Consider the following 26056-nt stretch of genomic DNA (forward strand, 5'->3'; position numbering starts at 1 on the left):
TTCAGCTGGTTATTCTTAGCTTTCCTGGTTGTCTAGGACTTGCTGATTATCATGCTCACTGCTGCTAAAACGATTTCCAATCCAATCCAATTCAGTGCTCCTCACGCTCGCGCAGCACGGCCTTTCAAGGTCCACGCGAAATGGCTCAATCTCGGCCAGTGTAGCTTACGCTACAAAGAAAAAAAAAAAGCCCGCACTGCACAAGAAGAGAAGGCGACATTCATGCTCGTAGTCATCAACAAAATACTCTCTCATTTGCCCTGCCCAGAATGGTTAACAAGATTTCGAAATGTGAAAAGGATTACCTGATAAAGAGCAAATACAGGAAACATATTGGCAGTTACAACCGGATCCCCCAGCAAAAACACACGTTCGATACCCGGCCGCCGCGGCTGGTTTTCGGATGGGGGCAAAAAGCAAGAAATGTTCGTGTGGTCGAGGCTTCGGCGCATGTTAAAGATCCCCAGGTGGTCAAAATTAATCCGGAGCTCTCCACTGCAGCGTGCCTCATCGCCTGCGTTGTGTCGGTGCGTAAAACCCTACAATCAATCAATCAACCGGATCCCCAGTATTCAGTTATCCGAAGCGTTTTGCGTTAGGTCGGCAGGAAAACTGTAGGCGCGTATGATGGAAATCTTGGATCTGTCGATTGTCTGCCCCCTACAAAGTGTGCACTGTGTATTATCCTTTTCGCTGGCTACCATTCGGTTCCATCGGGTCCATATTAAACAAAGGACAATTTACACCCAGTCTTCCGCACATGTACATACATTGAAATGTGAACCAGCACTGCCTTCACGCGATGCACACTGCAGGTCCGTCGTGTTCGGTGGTCATGAAGGGATGGACATGCTAAAGAGAAAAAGAACTTTGTTTTGTTTCTAGAGGAGAATTGGAGTAAGTATTTGCACAGTCAACACATTTCTCGCGCACACTTTGAAGCCGTCATCACAGCAAAACTACACCACGTTGCGTGTGTGTAGCTGCCCGCCTTGTAGTTTGGGAAGCACCCACGAGATGGCGCAGCAGTCTTGTTGCACATAGAGTGACTAGATGAAGATGAGGTTAAGCGTAGCTTATTTAGTGGCTCTAGTTGCACGGTTCCTATATGCGTTTACGGATACACCTAGAGCCACTAAATAAGCTATCTAGTGGCTCTAGATACACCCATTGTGGTGTTCTGTACACATGTTCCTCCCAGTTCTCTATAAAAGAAGTTGTGGTGGAATTGCAAACCAGGTTTGAAAGGAGCAATTTGTGAAAACCCACTTTGTGCAGAATTGCCTCTGAATCATTTAGGCATTGATGCGAGGAGATTTCTTTGCGGGTAATGACTGGCATAGTTTACCTCATGCTAAACATTGTTGGCAAGCATGCTATAAAGGGATAAAAAGATGTGTGTGCAGAAGCTCCTAAACAGCAAAACCTTAAAGGGAGAAACTGCAGCTCTGTGCAAAATCTACAAGGAGGCCATTCCAACAAGCATTCATTAAAATGTCAACGCTCCCAAATGATTTTGTCACTCGCTGTTGGTATTATTGATATGGCCACGCGCTGCGGTTTATAACATTAAATGGAACCTGTCATAACTTGTGCAACTGCTCTTTTTCTAGGTGGTATTTTTACCGGAAGCCGTAGACTTCATAGCGGAGAAGAAGGCACAAACGTATGAACTGGCGGAGCCACTAGATGGCCCCATCGTCACCAAGTACAAACAACTTGCGAAAAAGCTGAGCGTGTGGCTGTCACTGGGTGGCGTGCACGTCAAGGTACGCTTGATATTCTCTGGAGTACTCATTCTATTGCTTTGAAGTATGTCTGTTTTCAGCAGTGGCATATCCTGGGCACAGGGCGTTTCGGTGGCATCAGAATACCCCTCCCTGAAGTTTTCTGAGCACTACCCTCCTTTTTCCTTGCTCCCCCTTTTTTCACCTGTGCTGTTTACACACCAAATTGATTTATATACTATATTTTAAACACAAAAATAAGAATGGAATCAGTTTAGTAAAGGCGTAAAGTGGCTAAAATTTTGTTGGGGCGCAGGATCTTTTTTTTGGGGAGGGGGGGGTGTTTGGCGGTGTATAACACCCCATGAAAAATGTGGCAACACCACTGGTTTTCAGTAAAAGCTGAATTGGAGCCTGGTGACTAAGTGATAGGCTACTCATTACATTGTGTTTAATCTGCCATTTGCTTGTCACGCAATGCAGATGATGTTCCAGTGATGTGTTACACACTGTCAGCACAGATTCTAGCCAGACACTATCAACACAGATTCTATGACACTTTGGTTCATAAAGAAATATAGTATAGGTGGCATTTAGCTCAGAAATTTGAACGCCACAGACATGTGAATACGGTTTGAATTAGGCAAAGCTAATGAAAGCTCAAACTAACGAAGTTGGCAAAATTTCAAGTCAAATTTATATTGCGCATGTTCTGCATGTTACGCAGAATTTATTCTGCTTAGCAACACTGGTCATGACATTTAAATTGTTGGCTTAATTGTTCAGATTTTCCACACAGCTTTCAGCAACGAATAATCCCCGTACGTCAATGCATCATCACAGTATAGGTCAGGACAGCACAGTTGACCAAACTAGATCTTGTAAAATTATTCTTTCGAGGTTTCGGTGTTCCCTTATACAGTCAAGCCCGCTTATAACGAAAACATCGGGAAACTGAAATCAGTTTGTTATATCCGCTTTTCGCTATATCTGGACGCAAAATCTATCTATACAAATTGTAATGGAAAATGAAGACTTTCGTTATAGCCGCTATTTCGTTAAAACTGGGTTCGCTAGAAGTGGGCTATACTGCAGTTGTGATATTTCTTGTTAAGGCAAACTGATATTGTTACCGTTAACAAACTGCCTATTGGCATTCGTGCGCAATTTCAACGACTTGTTGCGGAAAAGTTGTTTGCAGGAAATTACAGGTTTATTAGCTCGTGCACCCTAAGGAGGCAGGATTTCAGTTCCTGAATTTCGAACTGCCCTGAATTTCGAACTGTCGAGGTGCGAATCAAGTTTTCACCATGCTGGTTGGGTGTAATGGGGTGTGAATCTTGCTGATGCACCCATTTATGCATTTTACACACTCCTGGTATATAGCCACGTTCGACATTCTGGAATAAAAATATGCTGCTCAGTCTGTTATTCATCTGAACTTTATCAAAAAAGAAAAAATAGCTATGGAGGCAACAGAGAAAGATAAAGTTGTAGTTTAGTAATCTAAGCAGTCTCTCATTGCGAGTGTTTTCGACTCTGAAAAAACGACATTACAGGACCCCAGCGGACCTGACAGCCGTATTCACAACACGCACGTTGTCATCGATAGCAGCGGAGGCATTGTCGGGACGTACAGCAAGGCTCATCTTTTTGATGTTGACGTCGGAGCTGTGCGGCTCCGGGAATCAGACTACACCATTCCGGGTTCGCAGATTTCAACACCCATTCGGACACCCATTGGGAAAGTTGGCCTGGGAATCATATCCTTTTTTTTTATCATTGAGCAGCTTGTGTTTTTGATGGTGATGTGCAACGGTGTTATGCCAGTGTTCAATGCAGTGCTTTGAAATACACACAGCATAATGAAATTACGGATGTATTTTTTTTTTAAATCTCTCGGAGTGAACTTCGAGTGAACCTCCTCGAGTGTGAAATGCTGGCATCTTTAGTACAAACCCAAAGTGTGAGTGCTGATTGAGTGATAATAAGGCACTATTAATATTACAACATTTTACGTTGCTGTTTCGAGCGTGATGCCGGTCTGCAAGATAAATTAAAAGGAAGCACGTTACTAGGCTAAACATGCAAAGAGGTATGTGTTCTCGTTTGTGGTGACCGCTGATCTAAACATCATGCTTTGTGAAGAGAAAAAAAAATCAAATTTTTGCTGGTAATTAAATGATGAATGTGTTTAGGGACGTTATTACCGTATTTACTCGCGTAATGATCGCACCCCTGAAGTTCGTCGTCAAAATATGACTTTTTTTTATTTCCTGCGCAATGATCGTATCCTGAACTTGCCGCAGCCATATCTGCCGTATGTGTGCCAAGTCTAGACGATGATGGTCGTGCTTACGTTAGTTTCCTCCTCTTTCGAAGCGGACATGGCTACGTTATTGCCGCGGACTTGATGGTATTAGCGATATCGGCAAGCGTGAGTTCATTATTGGTGCGGAAGAAACTCTCACTAAATGCACATAATGTACTCACAAAACATATAAATAAAACGCGCTCGGCTTGCTGTGTTGGCAGCCATGTCTTGATGTCCCACACTGTGACAGCAGCAGCCACTTATTGGTCGACCTGTTCTCACCTCGCAGCAAACTCGTTCCGGCGCATTCCGTAATGAAAACAATGCATATTGCATCATTCGGTGGTCAGTGGAGGTTTTATTATGCTTTTATTTGGTATGTTTATTATGTTAAAAAGATTTATCCTAAACATTCTGACCTGCAACTTGCGTTTTCTGCGCTAAAGCGTTTTCCCGAAAAATTTACCTCGCGTAATGATCGCACCCCTAACTTTGCATCATATTTTTGGAAAAAATAGTGCGATCATTACGCGAGTAAATATGGTATTATTATTATTATTATTATTATTATTATTATTATTATTATTATTTTGATTATTATTATTGCAAATGCATTGTACTAGAGATGAATATGTGTTTGCATGAAGCAACGCACTGATGCATGCGAGAGTCAATGCTTTCATGGCCAAACTTGTCAAAACTATGTCTTGGGTTCTTCCAACAGTAGAAAGTGGAACCTTGAAGTTGCGTTTCATTATAAACTGCCGTAGCACTGTCACATAGGCAGACGTTTTTAAAGGGGCCACGCAGACAAAACACAAGTTTGGTTCATTCGAAAGATTGCCTCATTGGAATCATGCTGACACCACTTTTAACGCACACGTCGCTCAAATAAGCTATATAATGAGGAAAAAAGGGAATGGCCATGCGACCCAATAGCTCATCTCCCGCAACAGAACCTATGATGTCATTCGAGCTAGCTCTGCGATTGGCGGAGGCCGGCAGAAGCAGACGGAAATTAGGTAGAGCTTACAAACTAGCCGAACGAACGATTTGCGCTTTGAGGCCGGCAGAGGCAAACTCAAAATTAAGCAGGGCTTATAAGCTTGCCGAGCGAGCTATTGGTGATGTAAACAATGAAAGTAAGGAAAATATGTGTAAACATAGAAGTACCAATGCACACTGCTGTTGGTACTGCACGCACGATGCTTGTTTTGGCTGCACAGCAGTGCGGCGCTTTGGAGCTGTCTTGCATGACACTGTTCGATTGGCGTAAGCAATGTTGCCTTACGTGACCCTGTTTGCCGAGCATACCCCATGTTTCATGAAACGATTACTTTCTACCGTAATAAAAACAAGCCTGATGCAAATACGGCCAAAAACAAAGGAATGGCGGACAACGGTCTGCGGCTGAGTATGGTAGCAACCACGGAGAAAGAAGTATTTCAGGAGGAGAAACTGCTGCGCTGGGACAGCGCGGGCGGGCGGTGCGTTAATGTCACTGTGCGGCGAGGAGCAAATGCAGCTTGCGGAGCAGCGCAACAGATGGCGCGTCAACCGCGTTGCCATATTTTGCACGCTCTTCTATGGACGCGACGAACAAAAATTGTAGTGTCACAGAATATATTGTAAAGATTGCCAGATTTCTTTCTGTAAAATAAATAATTACAAGTGCTGGACATTTTAGCAGCAGTTATTAACAAATACTGCCCTATTTACATGCCGTACCGTGCTCGAAACGAAGTACTAGAAGGAATCCCGGAGCAGACGACGACTGCCGACACCGCCTCCTCGCCACGAGATGTTCACTCTCACCGCTCTCGCCTCTGGCGGGCGTCTGCCCATTGCGGCAGCCGCCTATGCGCCGACTGACCTTGAACCGGTGAAGCTCTTCGGAAAGCGCGCTGCGCGGATTTTCCCTTTGGCGCCTCGCGACAGAGGGCGCGTCGGTGCCGTGCCTAGCGCAGTGACTTTATCGCGGCGCCGGAGCAAGCCCTGTTGCGCCTCCTGAATAATTCTTGCTCCGTGGTAGCACCATCTGGGACGACTGACGGCAGGCAGGACTGCAGAGCCTAATGACACACTGGAAGTTCGTTTGAATACCCACCCTTGTGACTTCATGACAGATGTCACAAAAACACACGATTTGGCGGGAGAATCAAAATTTGAACCTAAAATGATTAATTTCTCAGTGAGTATGGCATCGTTTGCTGCCGGACAAGCACTGGGGGCACTATAAAACACGAAATCTTTCGAATAAACGAAAATGTATTTTTTGTCTGCCTGGCCTTGACCTTCAAGGCAGAGGTAGCAGTGGCCTTAACAAAAACCAATGCTTTTTTTCTGTTGTTTGTCACCGTTGCCTGTTTCTGGATCGAACTCTGTGCATTGTTGTAGGGCACGATTTTTCACTTGCCACAACTTCCTCTGAACTCCGTCGCTGTCGTCATACATTTATATTTTTTATAAAAGCTCTCTGAATTTGGGTCTTAAAGGGGTACTGACACCAATTTTCGGCGATAATATATTCGCTTCCTTGGCTCAACAGATTGCCCTGGCTTAAATATGGGCGGCCTGCGACGCGAATAGCATACTTTAATTGGATCTCATTTATCGCGCCGACGGAACAGCACACGGAGCAGCACTCAGCAAATGAACATCGGCATGACGTCATCCCGTGGTAGCCAAAAGAAGTGACGCGGATAGTGCTCGTCAAAAACTCGTGACGTCACTTCACGCGCGCGGCCCCGCGAGCGGCGACTGGGCGCCGGCGCATTCACAAACGGGTGCACGTAGCCAGAGCTACTGGCATAACCGCTGCCCAGAAAGGCGCTATTGGCAAAAATAAGGTTCTACGCACTGGAAAGGAAGCGATAATATAGCTCGGAATCGCAGTAGAAATCGCCGTCAGGGCTTTTGTTGAAAGCGGTCATCGAATTTCTGCCGCAATGGTGGGCCTAGCACCTTCAGGCAGCTCGGCATTTCAGCTCCCGCTGTGGCGCGGTCGAAACAACGCCCCCACCGGCCTCCGCAGTGTTTTGACGTCCGCACAAAGCGGTGAGGGCATGCCGGGATTCTGTCATATGTGCCTTTCGCGATGAAAGCGCGGGAATTTGAAACAAACGATTTTCAGGCCGTTCAATGTAATTAATTATCGTGCACTGAAGTATTTAAAGTGGTTTTTCGGGTTCGCCAGACAATTAAGCATCGATAAAAGCAATAAAAATGGATCATAAAATTTTTGTATGAGTACTCCTTTAACCTGCCTACAGTGCCATGTATTACTTACACCCTCTCCCCACTCTACTTTTCCTTGAGGCACTGCCCACAGCCCATTTCCCTTTCTGAAAATCACCGTGATCCCTCTCGTGCTAAGTCACGTGAATGCCTGCACCCGCCCGTCGTCCTTAACGGAAGACCCCCAAACTGCTATGACCTCCGGTTCCCCGAGTTTGCCCTCAGCCTGACCAAGATGGGGGCCGAGATCCTGACCTACCCTTCGGCCTTCACCGTGCAGACTGGGATGGCGCATTGGGAGGTGGGCCCCACTTTGTGCCCCACTGAGGCCTTGCATGCTGTCGTGCCTGTTTGTGTGCAGAGTGTGCTTTATGGCAGCACAGTGGAGATGAAACACAGTGCCATCGTATAAGCAAAGCTGGACAAACCAATAGTGGGTTAAGGAGTTGCACGTCCTACTTGTCTCTTAGGCAGAAAGCACATGTGGTCAGTTCAGCTTTTTAATTTGTCTGGAGTAGCTCGAAAGTCACCCTGTAGACCGTGACTACCGTGAAGAAGGTACGAGCGTAGGAAAGCAACTGTCATTTATCTTGCACATTTCATGTTGTGGTTAGGCACTAGCAGAAGCTAGAGTACTAGCTGTCGGCGTCTACTGGTTAAATTGTCAATTTTCATGGGGTAAAGAATAGCTGCCAGTCTGCCTGATTGGAATTAATTCATGGCGAGATTTTTTGCGCTAAACAAACGTAAAATAAGAAAGGACATACAAGTGGGGGTGCATCCAACAGCTTGTTTATCTTTTAAGAAGCAACGCTCCTATAATGTCCACATCTGCGCATTGCATTTGAGGAATAAACATACACGTGGACCAGCAATAGTAGTGCCACTTTTTTAAATCTTAAATGGCAGTGGATGGATTCGATTCCAACGTTCAAAATTCCTGTTTCACCCTTGAGCACACTTTTTTTTTCTTTACTGAAGAATCTACCTTTACGCCACAGCTTGCAGCTATCCTTCTTTAGCCTGTGAGAAAAGCCACGTACATAAAGGATAGCCAACTAAGGGGCGCATATTTGGAGGTTGCTGTCACCTTTCATGCAATACTATCATCATTGTCATGTACCACCATGGCCACGCAATTCTGAGAGTTTTTTCAGTAAAAATTTGCCTTTTTTTTTTTTTTTTTTGGTGGGCTTCCTTGTTCACAAGTGACAATGACAATGTGGCATGACAATGAGTAGATTGCCCTGGTTGTCGTATCAGGTGTAAAGAACAGTGGAAAGCAAACTTATCACCATGCTTGCACTTATTCTTGTTTTTTTTTGTTCTCCGATGTGGCTTTTGCGACCGTAGGTGATGATGCGAGCGCGAGCTATAGAGAACCAGTGCTACGTCGTGTCCGCTGCTCAAGTGGGCCAGCATAATCCCAAGAGGTCATCGTACGGCCATGCACTGGTGAGCTGGTGGCCAAGCATTGCGGCATTGCGGTGGTGCTTAGGACGTGTTTTGGTTCTGCCAGCTATGATGCTTTTATAGCATTGAAATACAACAGCCGCAGCTCTCAGTTGTTGCACTTTACTAGCTAGAATGGGACGGCATTCTTCACAACGCTGCTTTTCTCCACTACGAAGAAGAAGCACTTTCATTTTCGTGCAATAACAGGCAACCAGTTTCCTTGCCATGCTGTTGCTCACTGTGGCCAATAGAACAGCGAAGCACAAATTGTTGTTGAATGGAGCTCCGCTCCATGCAAGAGATACCAAACTGTTGTGCCGTTCGGCAACGTCTTGTATGGTGCAGTTGATTAACGTGTAGCTGATGAATACATGAAAGCATTTATTCATGATGAATTAATGAAAGCTGATGAACAAATGCGTGTTTAGGACATATTAGTTGAAATTAAGAAGACGAAATGGACGTGGGCAGGGCATGTTATGCGAAGGCAAGATAACAGAGTGGATCCCTAGAGGAGGCAAGCGTGGCAGGGGCCGGCGAAAGTTAGGTGGGCAGACGATGAGATCACGAAGTTTGCGGAGATAAATTGGTCGCGGTTAGCACAGGACCGGGATAATTGGAGATCCATGGGAGAGGCCTTTGCCCTGCAGTGGGCGTAGATAGGCTGGTGATGATGGTGAATGCGTGACAGGCTGCACCTTTCACCAGGTGGCTATACTGCTACAACTCCCCGTGGCGGGTATAGCTCCGTTAATTGTTCAGAAACTGGATTGGGAAACAATGAGATTGCATGTTCCTTTTCGTGTTCCTTTGGGTGTTCCTTTTTGTGCCCCACCTGTTCTAAGCACAGAAAAATGAAAATAATTATTTTTAGGTAGAAAGTTCATAGCAGGCTGTTTCTGGAATTGTCTCTGAGAGGATACCCAGTTTAATTGACATAGTGCCGGAGGAGACTTTTATCGGTACTAAGATTTTTCTTGGCAGCTGCAATTTGTACTCCTTCTGGGGAAAAAAAAAAAAAAGATCGGCCACTTTCGTTGTTGAGATGCGAAGGTGGAGGAAGCAGCGAAGCTGGTGGTCTTCACTAGCTTTAACTTGGCTTTTCTTACGTGTGCCCATCTTATCGGTACATCGCACACTTAATTCTGCTGAGCGCTTGTCGTCTCTCTCAACTAGGAAAACACCCGCACGTCAGAGCTTACATCATCACTAGGCGCAGCCAATCCCCTACATGCGCCTCCCCATTTGAACATCTGCACCGTGACGTGCACTCCCCACACCTGCTTCTTGCCTCCTCACCACTTTCCCTCACATTTCTTGGCCTAGCATTGACACCTTTTAAACTCTATTGCATTTGGAATGCTGACATCATGAAGTGGCGGCAGCGGCACGGCGGGCGCGGATGTACGCGCTAAAACAATTTTTTTCCTCCTTTTTTCATGGTGTCCCACTAGACGGAGCCAAAATAATACAACAAAAATACGTTTTTCTGAGTTGTGGTGATATTTGGATGAGGTAGGAAAGCAATTCTCTCTGTGGTGTGTAAGCATTGTTCATATGGTAGTGATATTTGAATGAAATACGGCAGAATCTCGATGATACGAATCTCGCGGGACCGCAAAAAATATTCGTGTCATCTGAAATTCGTATGAACCAACACAGACCAAAAAATTAAGCGCATAAAAAAAAAGTGTTCATTGATTTTCTGATTTTCGTCGCGCAAAGAAATCCATGATGTTTTTCTGCTTTTTTTAAGCCCTCCAGCCATCTTTTCTGGACTTCCATCTCCTCACTCGCGGTGCCCAAGCTCACTACACGCCACAATGGTCAAGGCGTGAACCGCATGGTGCGTTTTCGCACACGACTCCTGTGCATCGACATTGCACGTGCGATCGCGCATGCGTCGACGATTCCGCGCCCGCGGCAGCTTCTGCCTCCGTCAGAAAATGACGCGCGATGCGCGCGGCAGTGGGAGGAGCCTGACGACTTGCGCCAATGCGAAGACGCACGCCTCATGGAGGCAGTTTCGAAGCGCTCGAGACAGCCGGCTGGCTCCGCCGGAGATGTTTAAGCTTACCACCTTGGCAGATATTTCAAGGGCACTTTCACTAGCGGCGCGGATGATGTTTTATAATACCGTTTTCGCCCGCATTATCAGCTCTTTTACCGCACAGGCAACTTCGCGTGTGCCTTAAGTGGCATTTTAAAAAGCAGTTGGAACCGGTCGCTAGAGCACTCCGCACCACTTCCCGGCTGAAGCCGCCACCACCGGCCATGCCGCGCGCAGCGTGCGGGTGGTTTTGCGGCACATTTTTGCAAGTAGAAAACAACAGCTCGGCTGTTCCTGGAGAAAGAGTGACAAAGAGGTGCGAAAGAACCTGTAAGTTGCCGTCGCTTGCTCGCTCGGCAGTTCGGCACTTCGCCAGCTTGTTCGTATCAACCGGCGGGCTGCGCAGGTCTGTTCGTAACAGCTGAAATTTTGCCCTTTGCAAACAATGCCATTTCGCCAGGACTTCTCTGAAATTCGTATCATCCCGGAATTCGTATCATCGAGATTCCACTGTACAGTCATGTAGCGGAAAAACGTAGTGAGAGCGCACTATATTTTACTGCAGAGGATAAGTAGTGCCGCAGCACACCGTGCACGTCAGTTTGTTGCCGGCGCATGTGGCCGCACGGCCATGCACGTTGTACTGCGGTTGCATAGTTTCCTCACTGTGCCGGGTTCTCTTATTGAAATTGTGAATGTCAGCCGTGCTGTGGTGACGGTGGAAACTTGAACCAATAGCCTCTTCTTGAATTCACCGTGCCAAACAAGTTCTGAGTCTCCCTCAGTGCCCCGAAAATTACGACTGAAATTGCAAAGTGCGCGTTTTCAGATTTTTCCAGTACAAGGAACTAGGCAACAAATGGTTGCTGCGTAGTTCATAATGGACTGTTCTGTGTTTCATATAGTAATGGGACGGAAGTTTTTGTTACCGTTTAGATACATAACCAAGAATCGACGAATGAATTTCGTGAATCAGTTATCTTTGTTCCCGTTTACTACTGTGCTGTAAATAAAGTGCTGGAAACTCGACGAATGACGTTTTCAGGCGCTTGCTGTTTCTTTTCAGCAGCCACACTTTTTCGGCAGTTCGAAGGGGGGAAATGTTTTAATGTGTGAGGTTTACCTGTCAGTGCATATTTGCAGCTGTACATTTTCCCGTTAGGTGACGGAGGTCGCCTGTTCATTACTTCACAGTGCATGCTGAAAGCACTTTTCCGCAGCGATCAGGCGCCACCTCCTCCTCCGCTCTGTGACTTTGCTGCCGCCTTCACGGCAGCAGCTTTAAAAAAAATCAAAACATCCCCCTCGCGAGGGGCACGATCAAATGCAGAGCATTTCCGCGGGGGGCGTGCCTGCAAGTCTTATGGATTACGTATTGGTTGTTGTTGTAATTGTTGTCTTCCAGCATAGACATTGTCGATGAAGTCGATGGTGAAACGTGAAACGTGCCGTGAACCCCCTGCCGCGGCTATTACGCAACGTGGAGAGGCTACGACGCAACGTGGCGCGGCTATGACGCAACACAATCCAACACAATCCACTTTAATCCAACCCAATCCAAATCCAATCCAAGCCAATCCAATCCAATCCAATCCAATGCCCTTCGCGAGAGAGTGTTATAGCGCCGAAATCGCGCCACCACATGAACGCGAACCGAACGCGGCGAGAGAGGGTGTTGCGAGCAGAGAGAAGGCGAGGAGGACGCGGGGGAGAGGGCGCACCTGTGGCCAACGGTTGGTCAAGGATATAAGGCGCGTGAGTAACCTCCCATTCTGTGTCGGCTCCGTGGAGCAGTCGGTAAAGTGCCGTGTACCTTGCGTTCCGCCCGCAGAGTCGTGGGATCGAAACCTGGCGCCGGAAGGTATTATTTCTTTATATAGTGTAGGGTGCGGACTACGGACGCCAACGCGGGTGACATCGTGAGTTACTAAAATGCTCTGCATTTAAAATCTAGAGGGTGTTGCTAGCATTTTCCTCCTCTCCAATTTGCTGCGCCGAGTTTCAAGCAATGCCCGGCATGACTCCCCACCCAAGCACGTGCGTTGCGACCACAACCGGCTTTACAGATAGCGATCTGCCCGTAGCAGCTCGTGACAATAGGAGCCAGTGTGGCGAAAAATCGCTGGGTAGGGACGCACACTCCGTCGCTAAGTATTCCCCAACCTCACCAGTTTCGCTTCACTCGCGGTGTGACCTACGACTGCTGGCATAAAATGTAGGGGTCGTATCAGTATATACCAACCGTAATGATCAGCACACCTATATTACTGGTCAGCACCTGGAATTTACTGATACGTCTGGATCCAATTCGCAGCTGTGCAAAAGTTAACGTACACAACCATACCACACTGGTATTCTATCTGCCTGCTCGACTAGCGTTATTAATTGTCGAGAATTTCCGATCGTTCAAACGTTCAGAACCTTTACCGACTTTGTCTTTACTTCGAGGAGCTTTCTTTTTGAGTGAAGCTGGTCTGCGCACGTACAAAATTGGACAGGAAAGACTCGAATTTGTGTAAGGCTGGCCCAACCGAGCCATTCTGAGCGTGGTAGCGCCATAATTCTTGCGCGCAAACAAACGCTTTTTTATTGAAGGGAGTGCTAGCTGGCGCAAACTTTTTCATGGGCTGCGTCTCGTTCACATTAGTTGTGCCACACTTTGTAGCCGCTTCCTCGAGGTGGCTTGGCAGTTCAAGAAATAGGAAAGTTAGGTATGCGACTGTTAACCCCGGTCAGGGCCCACGATAAGTACTGTTCACGCAGTTATTTCAGGAAATCTTTTTGAGACACTGCCCACGTACCAAAGCAAAAGGAACCATACAAAATGGGACTGCCTTTGCCTGGCGGCTGCTGGCCCTTCTCACCTATCGCAACTATGTCATCGGGTTCACTGAAAGTGCGATGTAAAAAAGGTGCATTGTTGTGAAATGAGCTAGTGAAAGCGTTTGTTTTTTCTGGGTTTGTTGCCCAGTTCTCTGCTGATGACGACTATATATTACACCACCGACAGCATACTGGCTGCAGCTACTTGTCGTACGATCATTATCCATGCTGCTGCGACACTGCCTCGACTGAAGCTGAAGGCCAACCAAGACTGCAGGCGCGATTTCGCTGCTTGCGCATTTATTTGTGTGTTTCTTTTCATGATGCATGTGCTGCGGAACACATCGCGAACAAATGGTAATTGGTCACACCGAGTGTTTCTTTCTATTTTAGTTTTTCTCTGATGCCATACAGGCAATACCACGCACCGAATGCTTCTTTGAGATTATTTTTTCTGATTCACACCATGGAACAAAGTGCACTGAACGTTTCTGTATGTTTTTTTCTGATGTATGCACCGCTTTGAAACGTCGTTAGCTCCTGTGGACGCTTTTTGTGGACGGTGCCCGGGTGCGCGTTTTGTGGATGCGGGCCAGGTGCAAGGTACCGGCAACCTAGGCAAATAATGTTTCTGTCTTTAAAACGCTCACCGTTGAGCCCGCAGAAAATGTGTACTTCCCAGAGGGTAAATCGGCAATTAATTAGTGCAATGGACTGAGAAAAGTAACACAGACGGCAGGGCACACGAATAGCAGACGGCGTTTAATAGATGGAAATCAATAGCGGTCAAGCTGATGGAGTGGCGTCGGAAAGAACAAAAAAAAAAAGCCAAACAAGCAAAAACAAAGTTGGCATGCAGAATCGGCGAGCATGCAAGTTGCTTTCTATAAAGCCGGTCGTGGCCGCGACGCGAACTTCCTACACCTGCACGTCGGCTCCTTACCACATTCCCTCACACTTCTCGGTCTAGGGTTTTCCTCCTCACTACTTGGATGCGTCGATTTTTGAGTGATGCCCGGCATGGCTGGAAACCAAGTTTAAACAGCCCCGCCGTTAAAAAAAAAAAAAAAAAGTGAGATAATTTTTGATGACTGGCATGTTGGGTGGTGCCTGTCTTGCTTACCAAGGTGGTAGACCCGTGGGGCTGCGTGGTGGCCCAGTGCTCGGACACAGTTGGTGTTGCACTGGCTGAGATCAACCCGAAATTGATTGCGAAAGCGCGACGTGCCATACCTGTTTGGAATCATCGGCGACCTGACCTGTACGGGAACCTCTCGCCCTGTTGGAGCTCCAAAGAGAATGGTAAGGTGGGATTCCCCGCATGTTTTGAGAAAGTAGGTTAGCTTATTTGACCAAGTTGCGAGAGTGCGTCAGTTTCCCGTGGCCTCAAATTGCATACCGGATCTCGGTAGCACTTAAAAATAACATTTTGGTTTTACCGCCGCACCAGTGTTTCGCAAAGAAAAAGCTTGGCGCAAAAACCGAATGGCTGTTCTATTGGCTCTTGGTAATCACGTGTCAAAACCTGCGAACCTCATTGGCTCGAACAGCTTTGGCATGTTAAACAACGGGCACCGCCATTTTGGAAAGCGATCCCTCAGGTTGCGAGTGAATCCGCCTCTTTCACAACCCCACTGCGCATGCGCAATCCCCTAGCGGCCAAGTCCCTAAGCAGTCCAGTAGGGGCAGCAGACGACATTCCCCACAGCTCCCGCACAAGCGGGAAGGGGTCGTGGTTGTATTTACATCGTTTGATTTTTTGTGTGTGCTCGTTGTGCGCGGAACAATGCCCACAACTTGTGCTACGTTCCGCTGTAACTCGGAGTGCCGAAAAGGGAACGGTGTCGGCTTCTATCGCTTCCCGTCGGCCGCACGCGATCGGCTACGGCGGCTTGCGTCGCTCGCGTCGGCTCGGCATCCTGGCGGATATTTGATCGCTGCTATCTGTGCAACTGCGAATGACAATCCGCAACACAACTTTTCACTACACTATCATCCCCTTTCTCGCATGTGGAACTCTATTTAAGTTATAACTGCCGTTTGAGTGATCGGTGACCGAAACATCTGCGTAGCCTGTTTCGATGCTTCCGCGCAGGTATCGCCATCTCTCGGCTGCTCGGCGCACCGCGCGCCGCGGCGACCGGTCAGCGTATAGGCTTGCATCGCGGCAGATATATCTGATCGCCGCTTTTAAAATAAGCCCTGACAACAATCCCTAGCACAATTTTTCACCACACTAACACCTACTTTCTCGCATGTAGAACTTTTTAGCGATCAGATTGATTCAGAAGAGCAGCGACAAGCGCGGTTGCTACCGTTGCTACCGTGGTCTGCGCCGGTTCGAGCCGCTGAGTGTGCCGAGCTGGCAGGCGCGGCCGGCGTGTGCGCGGACTGTTTCCGAAGGCAGAAAACGCTTCACGATTGCTTGCTTTATCCATTTCTTGCAAACAAACGCGCAGAATCTACAAATTCAGCTCAGCGATCATCGTAGTTGACCATGGAGCAAAAACAGTGGGCGGAGCGACGCCGACGACGCATCTCATGCGCGCATCGGGCCGTCTCAAAGTCACGCGTACGACTAGTCGTGGCGACAGTCGTAACGATCAGTCGCATGCGAATCGCGTGTACCAATCGTACATGTGTCCAGCGAACTGCCGGCCTTTGTTGAGCTGGCGATCGTACTTCATGCCAGACGACTCCAAGTACTGCTCGCTCTGCTACTCGGACGGCACACGGATCTGTCCGAGATTTCTCTGCCAGCCCTCATTCAGTGATAAGAAGCCGCCTGGTATTATGTGATGACCAGGGGCTGTCGTCTTAAGGCGTTATAACACCAACACAGAAGAAAAACTTCGGCTGCTCCTCGCCGTAATGTGGGATTGCCGTGCATACAACGAGAACGCAGCCGGAGGAAACGCCGGCAAACCCTACCACGGCCGGACTGGAGCAGCGGCGAGCGTGCTGCGCGCCCGCCGCTCCTCCAGCCCGGCCGTGACCCTACGGCTTCAACTTCCGCTAGGCACGCTAGGTGGCAGCACACCGCAATGAAAGAGGCGGATTGAAGTGATGCCGCGTAAATTTCGTACTGTGCACAAGTTTGGCAAGAAACGAAAGAAGAAAAACGCGTTAAATTTTCGTGGGCGACGGCTGCAGGATACCGATGCGCGCTTGCCGTCGGCAGCGATCGCGACTGTTGACATCATAGCGCCGGTCGACGAGCCGTCAGGTGAGGCGGCAACTTACGGCGATATGGCGCGAAGGCCTGAAATAACAATGAATATGCTGTTTGTGGCCATCGCAAGTGGCAAGCGAATTGACTAGCTTGCGGATGATGACACTACGGCAGTGTCGGTAGTCCGCATTGGTTACCGCCGATACTGGCGTGACCGAGATCAAGAGGCCCAACAGACCCGCTATCGCCTATGATCGCCCATGATCAACTCGCGCAACCCTTGCATAGAACAAGAATCTATTTTAAATGCGAGAACACTTCTTGGTGATTTGTGCAAAAACTTCCAAAGGGAGCTTAGAACCTGTTACGAATATGGAGGTGGAACGATCCCCGGCTCGCGCTCGCCGTACCGCAACTTCAACTTGTTTTGTATTTTGTATCCCTGATTTTCTGCACCGCACAACGCACGTGGTTGAAACATGAAGATCGAAGCCTTAATAAAACTCCACCGCCATCAGAAAACCTCGTTGTTGGTGCGGGAGTGATGTCTGCTTTGACGCAGGCCTGTTGCAAGGAAATACATGCTGACTAGACATTGGTGCAAACCTGCCCGGCGATGCCAAGCAAGCAGTACTTACTGCATAGGGACGCTTTTCCTACAAATCACTGTGGAACTGGGGCCAGGGAAGCAAAGCATAGAATGGAACAAGGCCGTCCACTCAGTGATCCAGCCATCCCTTGCGCCTGAAGAGAAACATGCTGTGCCACTTAAATCCCAAAGTGGTGGGATGCAAAAGTGCGTTACTAGAGAAAAAAGTAGTGTGTACTTGAATTTAGAGTCAGAAGAAGCCTTTGGGTCCACACAAAGTCCAATCGATAGACTGGGGAGGAAGCCACTTTCCATTGTCCGTGATGGCTTGCAGCCCTGAGGAGCCACTGTTGGATTTCGCGGGGAATTTTAATCGGTCCGCAAAAAAAGGGTTTATTACCGTTTGTCGAGCTTTGTGCGATTTGTTCCATTCATATTTCTCCCGGTGTATCGCAGTCTCGTAACAAGCCACAAGTTTGATTCTTGGCTACAGCATGTTTTTTTTTTTTTTTTTTTTTTTTTTTTTTTTTTTCAGTGGAAAGGACAGAATGCCTGTGTGGGCAATATTTCGGTGCATGTTAGGCAACCCCGGGTGGCTTGTATTAATCCGTAACTTTTTACTACACCACCCCTCAAAGTGCTCAAAGTCCACCCCTACGCACGCAGTTGGTTAAAACTTGTCACAAAAGTAAACAGCAGGGGATGCATTCTCTGTTCTTCAGATCTATTCTCCGTGCCTTATAGAAATTGTGAAAACCACATGTTGCTGGTAAGAACAGATGAAACTTGGACTCGCAAGAAGGAATAAAAAGAAAGCCTTCTAAATTTATCATGAGCGAAAGCTAAGTGAAGTTTGCCTTTGCTTGAGATTTTGCAACCTGCCCTCAAGCTGTACCTGCTGCACGATTGGATTGATCCTTTCGCTTGTGCTAAACGGCAGACCCAGACAGCCCAGCCAGTGCGCCATTGATGGCAAGGCTGGGCGGTCAAGCGCAGGCGAAGAAGCCGTTTCAATCTTGCCTTGTCATGTGATCATACCTCAGCAAATTTGGCGTGGCTCACTCAAACTCACTCACAAACTTATTTTCGAATCACCACTCACTCAAACTCAGACTCATTGCTGATCAGCACATCTGCGCTCACTCAAGCTCAAACTCACAGTGAGCGCAAAACTCAGAACTCACTCGGACTCAAAACCCAAAATGTACTCAAACCCAAAATGTACTCCAACTCAAAAAGTACTCAAAACTCAAAATGTACGCAAACTCAAAATGCACTCAAACTCAAAAGGTACTCAAAACTCAAAATGCACTCAAAGTCAAAATTTACTCAAAACTCAAAATGGACTCAGAACTCACTCGGTCTCAGGCGTACTCAACCTCAGTCGGGCTCAAACTCACTCAAGCTCAAACTCACCATGTCACACTAGCCTCGCGCTCACTCAAACTCAAACTCGCGTGAGTTTGAGTCCAAATGAGTTTGAGTGAGTGGACTCATGAGTGAGTCCGCCGACCTCTGCATGTGATACCACAGCGAGGAGGTTTCAAGCGAACGAAGTATAAGAAGTAAGGCAGAGCTTGCATGCTGACGGCTGAAGGTCACTTGTGACACGATCAATGACCTTGGGAACAAATGCGTGTTAAGGACATATTGGTAGACATATTGGTAGAAATTAAGAAGAAGAAATGGACGAGGGCAGGGCATGTAATGCGAAGGCAAGATAACCGTTGGTCATTAAGGGTAACAGAGTGTATCCCTAGAGAAGGCAAGAAGGCAAGGCAGGGGGCGGCAGAAAGTTAGATGGGCAGATGAGATTGAGAAGTTTGCGGGGATAAATTGGTCGTAGTTAGCACAGGACCGGGGTAACTGGAGATTAATGGGAGAGGCCTTTGCCCTGCAGCGGGCATAGATAGGCTGGTGATGGTGGTGGTGATGATGATGAATGACCTCGGAAGATGTAGCGTAGTAGAACTTTCACTTGTATACAGGAGCATGTGTGAAAGACCACGCTGCCTGTCGGGACGCGGTATGATGCCTCAAGTGCTGTCATTGTGACCAGAATTGCCAACTGGGTTTTGTGTGGCGGCATGTGAACTGACCTCGCCTGTTGCGTTCCCGTCGGTGTCCCGTGGCAGGCACAACGGACAAGGAACAGTACCAGTTTGGCCAGGTGACATTGGAGGCGGCACAGATTTTCTACAAGACTCCCCTGACCATGGCTTTCGTCAACAAGATGCCTGTGATTCCGGGGCGTATCCTTGGTGCTTCTTAGACTTTTGTGTCAGTTCTGTCAGGTTCTGTTGCTTCCCACAGGTAAAAAAAAGGGGGGGGACTTTTAAACCCCCCCCCCCCCCCCCCCCCCACTCTAGGTAATTGGAACAAATTGTTTTTTGATAGATTTGTATGTCTGGTTTTCTTGTGTGCACACTACATTAAAGCTATAAGACAACAATGTCAAGTGTGTGCTGCACAACTTGAGGGGCAGATGTTCTTCCTAAAACGTGTTTCCTGCACTCAGAGATACCAATCGTGCCCCCACACTATCCCCACTTTGAGAACTGCAGTACTTTCTTTTGATCTGTTTTTTTTTACCTGTAATGAATATGAAAGCTGTAGTAGTAAGTGCCATGTAATGTTTGACATAACTTTGTTTTCAAAATGCAGTACCAACAGAGCTAGATGTGGGCGACATTTTCAAAGCCCCACCGCAATGTACCCATGTGAACTGCAACTCTGTAATCTGGGATGGTTGTGGCTATTTTTTGCTTGCTGGTCCTTTTTGTGTGTGTGTGTGTGTGTGTGGTGTGCGGGGGAGTGTTACTGCACGTAGGGCCTTTTGGATGCCGACGTTTCCTCGTGTGCACGTGCAACAACTCCACTGTAAAATTCAAAATGGCAGGTGGCTGCATCGTTGCTCTTCAAGCAATCCACCGGGTGAACCAAAAAAAAAAAAATCAAGGAAGCTGACACTAACGCTTACAAAAGACTTGAAGGTAGCGAAGCTGAACGCAACCTTCACGACCGTCATGAAGGTTTACGTCCACGGTTGCACCCGATTTGCTTCTAATGATCGATCAATTAATTGTAGGGCTTGACGCGCCGACACAACGCAGGTGATAAGGCACACCATAGGGGAGGGCTCCGGATTAATTTTTACCACCTGGGGATCTTTAACGTGCGCCAAAATCTCGTACACTGGAACATTTTTGCTTTTCACCTCCATCAGAAACACGGCTGCCGCGGCTGGAAATCGAAGCTGCGACCTCGTGCTCAGCAGCGCAATGCCTTGGGATTTGCTTCTGCTGCACTGCCGCAACGACCATTAATCCATCATTGTCGCTATAAGTGTGAGCCTCTTTCATTTTTTTTGGAAGTGAGAATCATTGGACATCACCTTGGAGGGGCGTATGCTATGAGTTCACAAGGGTGCTGGTTTGGGCCTGTTGGTAGAACGTGACAATGAATTGAAGCGCCAGAACAACGGGACAAGCGAGTCGACACACAGACGCGCTCTTCTGTGTGTCGACTCGCTTGTCCTGTTGTTCTAGCGCTTCAGTTCATTGTCATGTGTCTGTCTTAGTCTAAGCAAGTGTTGCCACGATTATGGTGAATACTGAAGGTTTCTCTCTCTTTTTTTTTTTTTTTGGCCAATCTTGACCAACCTCCCGAGTGCCCAAGTGACAAACATGCCCAGGGGACGCTGGGCGTTCGTCGCAAGGCGTGCACACACACACGAGCAGTAGGCATTGTCTTGGTTTTTTTAACTGCCAAGCGATCGCCGCAAGGCCCACGCTCACGTGCGCGTGCCAGCACATTTTCTTGGTATTTTTAACTGCAGACACCAAAAATTACGATTTACTAAGCAGCTTTACTGTTAAAATAGCAAAGCAGTCGCCCCCTATTCACATTTCCTCCGCTCCTTTTTTTTTTTTTTTTTTTGACTTCACACTTTAATGGGGCTGAGGCAGCAGCTCAGATTTAAAAAGGGTTTGTTTTTCAAGTAAAACCTGATTCTACCCGATTTTTACACCCCGAGCAGGTTTCAGGAGCAAGATTCTTCCCCAAATGGTGGTTTTTTCAAAAGTTGCGATCTGCACAATCGTGGGCTGACGGGCGGTCTGCCGCTCTCAAACAGTATTCTTGGAAGCAATCCCCACAAACAGAGCTTTCAAACTCATTAGTATTGGCATGACTCGACCTCTTGCTCCCCCGGGCTGGCAAATGCTGCACTGACATTGTTGTGCCTAAGCTAGCGGAAGCTGTGACGTTGAGGGAACCTTCTTCTGGGTCGGGTATGTTTAACGATCAGACAGTCCTGAAATGGAGATTGACATGTTGCGCATACAGATGCAAAAACGAATGTGATTCACAAACCCTGCCACTTAGAAGACCGTGAAGAGAAAGAAAAATTTTTTTAAAGTTGCATCCTGCTAGGATTTGAACCCGTGACTTCGATTGAGTGAGCGCAACGCTTTAGTCCACTGCGCCTGGACAAAACTGGAGATTGTGAGGAAATAACCTGTATGCTACACTAAGACCCGCCCTTTGTTTCGCATTAATGTTTTCTATTTGATTTCGAGAATACCTGACTGGTTAACTGAACATTTCTTGAATAACAGTTGTGCTGTAAGGTTCCATGAAGCCCCACCCATAGCTGAACTCCAGCAACGGCACTGCTTCGGCTGTGACCACGATTTCGCTCTGTGATTTTGCATTGTGGGAAAAGTGCGTGCTGTACTTTTGTCTTGCGCTTTACGCTAAAAACTTTGGCCAATATTGATTTCTTATTACCTAATAGACCTTCCGTAACTCTTCTGCTCTTAACTGAGCTTATATTTTCTACAAGCGTTGCTGGTTGCACACGAATATGCAGTTTGCAACTCCGAGAAACAACTTGTCGCCAAAGCGAATGGACAAAGCGCCGTACGCTGAAATACAAGTTGCAGTAGAGCTAGTGTTGAGTTGTACGGGCTTAATGGACGTTACTATGTCTTTTACGCTCTAGGAACTAACAGAATAGAGATTTATTCATTGAGGCATGAATGTTGTCAGGGCGCAGTTTTCAAATCTCGATCGATTCCCGATGACTGTTCGGCCAATCGGTATTGTCGGTGACTTCGATCAGCGAGCCAGTCACACCATGCGGACTTTCGATCAGCCAACGTGTCCTTGTTGCCGTTGGCGTCGTGTGACAAGGCAGTCGCCGACTTGGAAGTTGGCTTCGCCATCGTGTCATCATCTTATCGGCCTAGCCAATGTGCCTTATCGAGAAGCATGGTAATTGAGCAAAAGAGATAAATATGGATGAACGCAATAGCATTAGGCATGCTGCAGGAAGTGCTAATTAGCCAAAGGCGGCTAATTAGCCGCTGTGACTCATCGACGCTGAGCCGACGACGCTTCTCATTGCCAGAAGTGCGAGAAAAAGCCGTCCAATAGTAGGATTTCTGCTCCTGACGCACATGGGAGAATCTATGACGTAGGTGTGTTGGAATGGCAGAACCCAAAAACACACAGGAAAGGGTGGGAATGCGGCGACAAACTTTGCAACAGAAGTGTAAGCTTTCCGCTGCACGTAAAGAACTTATACTTGGCGCAAATGGCGTCGACCGCCCAACCTAACAATTGCGCTTGTTCATTTAGTGTGCTCAAAATGCCTTTCATGACCCCTTTTAACTCAGGTGTAGAAAAATCAGAATGGGCCATCTAAAAACTTGTGTGGCCCTGCTTTCTAAACCATTCCTGCCTGTTTTCTCCTTTCAGTGCGCTTGTGCATGAACTGTAGGGCAGGACTGTTAATGGTGACACCACTCCTGTGCTTGAGAATGAAGTTGCCATTTCCTAAGTGTACCGCTCCCTTGACTTGCGTCATGCCAGATGTGCTGGTCGCGCCATTTAGACCAGCACTTCGACTCTGCGACCTGTCGACCGAGGAAGTTCAGGACCTGTTCCTAGTTGTCCAGAAAGTGCAGCAGGCGGTGGAGAAACATTTCGGCGCCACCTCTTCCACCGTTTCCATACAGGCAAGGGGGAGATGCCGTTTCTTAATTTTGGGGGTTTCATTTGAAATGTGAAAGTGACCAAAAACAGGGCGGAAAGAGCTTGCATACCTTTTTCTCTTTTTTTTTCTTTTTTTTTTTTTCTCGACAATTTTGAGAGAGCACATACACATGTAACACGGTGCTACAAATCCTGTTTTGTACTGCCACCTTCAGCAACTTTTTCAGTGATGACATCCTGGTAACACACATTGATCACAGTTGGCTGTGTGTGCGTATTCCACTCTATCTGCAGTCCCACAGGCGGGAAGTCGCAAAGGGGCTGAAAAGGGGAGTCACAACACCTGAGCAAGTATGAGGCAGCCTGGACTGTGTAAATTTCAGATAACAACAAAGCACAAGGACTACTGTGTGCTTTGATGGGCTGCTGCAAGGCCCAGGACAGAAGGAACATTGATTGTGGCATGTGAGTTTTGCCACAGCTGGAAAACACAGGCTGCTGCTGCATCCCAAAACTCGTGTACCGTATTTACTCAAATCTAAACGCACACTTTTTTTCCGGAAAAGTAGGTCCCAAAATCGCATGCGCAACTGCAGCGCCGTATTGCCATTGACGTTTCAAGATGGCTGCCTCACTACTGAACGCATAGCTAGCGCTTCGTAGTCGGTGCATGTTTGCCTTTGTTGTCTGCGTAGTCATTTTTTGCGTTTTTCTGCTCTTTCCACCATGGAATTTCCCATTGCAAAGACACGGCGGGTTCACCATGATGCTGCGTTCAAGAATAAAGTAATCTTGTGCGCGGAAAGTGATAGAAATCGGGCCGCATCACGTGTGTTCAGTGTTCTGGACACTTGCATGCGGGACTGGAGCAAGCAGAAAGAGAAAATTCTTGCAAGCAAGGCAATATGGAAAGGGTTCAGCGGGCCAAAGAGTGGACGATATCCCCAAATAAAAAACTCGCTGGCAGAGTATGTGTAGCAGCAACAAGCGGCTCAGAGACCCGTAACTAGAGCCACTTAATAAAACTACACTACCCTTAACAACTGAGCTGCAGAAAATTCGAGCGATGCAGTTAGTGTTGCAGCAAGTACTAAAAACCTGTTCACACTTGCGACAAAAATGAGTGAAAGCGACAGGAATTCCGTCGCTTTGTCCCGCGACGATCGTTTTTGTAGAATGGTCGGGACCAATTTTCGTCGCGCGACAGAATTCCCGTCGCTTTCGCTTGCTTTCGTCGCAAGTGTGAACGGGTCTTAACGCGGACGGAGTTCAAGGCCAGAAGGTGCTGGATAACAAATTTCATGAAGAGAAAAGGCTTCTCACTTCGCCAGCGGGCAGGTATATATATACCAGAAGCTGCTGGCGGAGTTTGAGGAAAAACTGGACGCATTTCAGCGGTACATCTTGAATTTGCGCCGCAAGTACAACTACGTTCTCAGGCAAATCGGCAACGCGGATTAAACGCCGCTGTACTTCGATGTGCCCGCCACCACAGTGATGGAGAAGAAGGGGGCCAAGCAAGTTCGTGTGCTGTCCTCTGGCCACGAAAAAACGAGTGGTGGCAGTGCTTTGCTGCACTGCGAACGGGCACAAGCTTCCCCCTACCTCATATTTAAACGCAAGACGCTCCCCAAAGGAATCGTGTTCCCCAGTGGTGTGATTGTGCGCGCAAACGCGGAGGAGTGGATGCTGACAGACTTGGTGGCTGATTGGATCGACCACGTGTGGCGGAAGCGACCCGGTGCAAGCTTGGGCCTACGCGCAATGCTTGTTCTGGGCGTGTTCAGGTGTCGCCTCAATGCATCAAGGACAAGCTCGCCACTTGCAACACTGGCCTTGTTGTGATTCCTGGTGGCATGACCTCACAACTGCAGCCACTGGGCGTTTCGCTAAACAAGCTAGTCAAAGACCGGATTCGGGCGCTCGACACCGAATGGCTTGTTGGTGACGTCCATGAACTGACGCCTAGCAACCAAATCAAGCGTGCTTCTCTGCACGACTTCGCCGGACGGTCGAAGGATGCATGGTGCACAATCTCGCCTACAATGGTGAGCAAGGCATTTAAGAAGTGCGGCATTTTGAACGCTACGGATGGCACCGAAAATGACATGCTTTAGGCCGTCGAGAGTATGGAGAAGTCGCCCGACAGCGAGGACGAGTGATACCGTAATGTGCCACCCATGACGCCCAGCGGCGCTGCCCCAGACCGTCGTCGTGGTGACTGTCTTGCCGGTGATAACCAGCACATTTCATTTCATGCCACCTTTGGAATAAACCTTGCTTGTCCGAAGTGAGAAAAAGTTGAATTTTTGTATTGAATAATCAGAGTTTAGTGCGCATTACAATCAAGGACATAACGTTTTTTTTTTCCCCTCAAATCGCAAAAAACGGGTGCGCGTTCGATTCGAGTGAATATGGTACTTCGCACATTTGACACATGTGCTAAAAAGTGGCGATGGGTGGAAAGTTCACGCTGACGGTTTGATGCAAATGACTTTTTGGGCTCACTCACTAGGCTGATTTTTGCATTTCGCACACTTGGATTTGTTAGTAACTTTTCAACTTTCTTTCTTTCTTTCTGGGAATTAGGCCAATCATTACGTGGCGCAGTATGTATGGACACAGTGGGAGTGCACTTATTATGAGCTCCTCTTCTAGTAACGAGCAAATATTATGTGGCAAATTCAAA

At 47.6% G+C, this 26056-nt stretch overlaps 1 protein-coding gene across 1 annotated transcript in view; it reads left to right on the forward strand.

The window, feature by feature from the left end:
* The window catches only part of Nitfhit (ntrilase and fragile histidine triad fusion protein NitFhit), a 30900-nt gene that overhangs the window by 3430 nt on the left and 1414 nt on the right, over positions 1-26056 (forward strand). Inside the window, exons 3-9 of the mRNA XM_077690144.1 lie at positions 1614-1769; positions 3287-3489; positions 7468-7579; positions 8632-8733; positions 14734-14908; positions 19503-19619; positions 23245-23390. Of these exons, the coding sequence (XP_077546270.1) occupies positions 1614-1769; positions 3287-3489; positions 7468-7579; positions 8632-8733; positions 14734-14908; positions 19503-19619; positions 23245-23390 (1011 nt within the window). The remainder of the gene's footprint in view (positions 1-1613; positions 1770-3286; positions 3490-7467; positions 7580-8631; positions 8734-14733; positions 14909-19502; positions 19620-23244; positions 23391-26056) is intronic.

The sequence above is a fragment of the Haemaphysalis longicornis genome, unplaced genomic scaffold, assembly GCF_048455015.1.
Source record: "Haemaphysalis longicornis isolate Haplotype H1 unplaced genomic scaffold, Haemaphysalis longicornis Haplotype H1 scaffold_10, whole genome shotgun sequence".
Lineage (NCBI taxonomy): Eukaryota > Metazoa > Arthropoda > Arachnida > Ixodida > Ixodidae > Haemaphysalis > Haemaphysalis longicornis.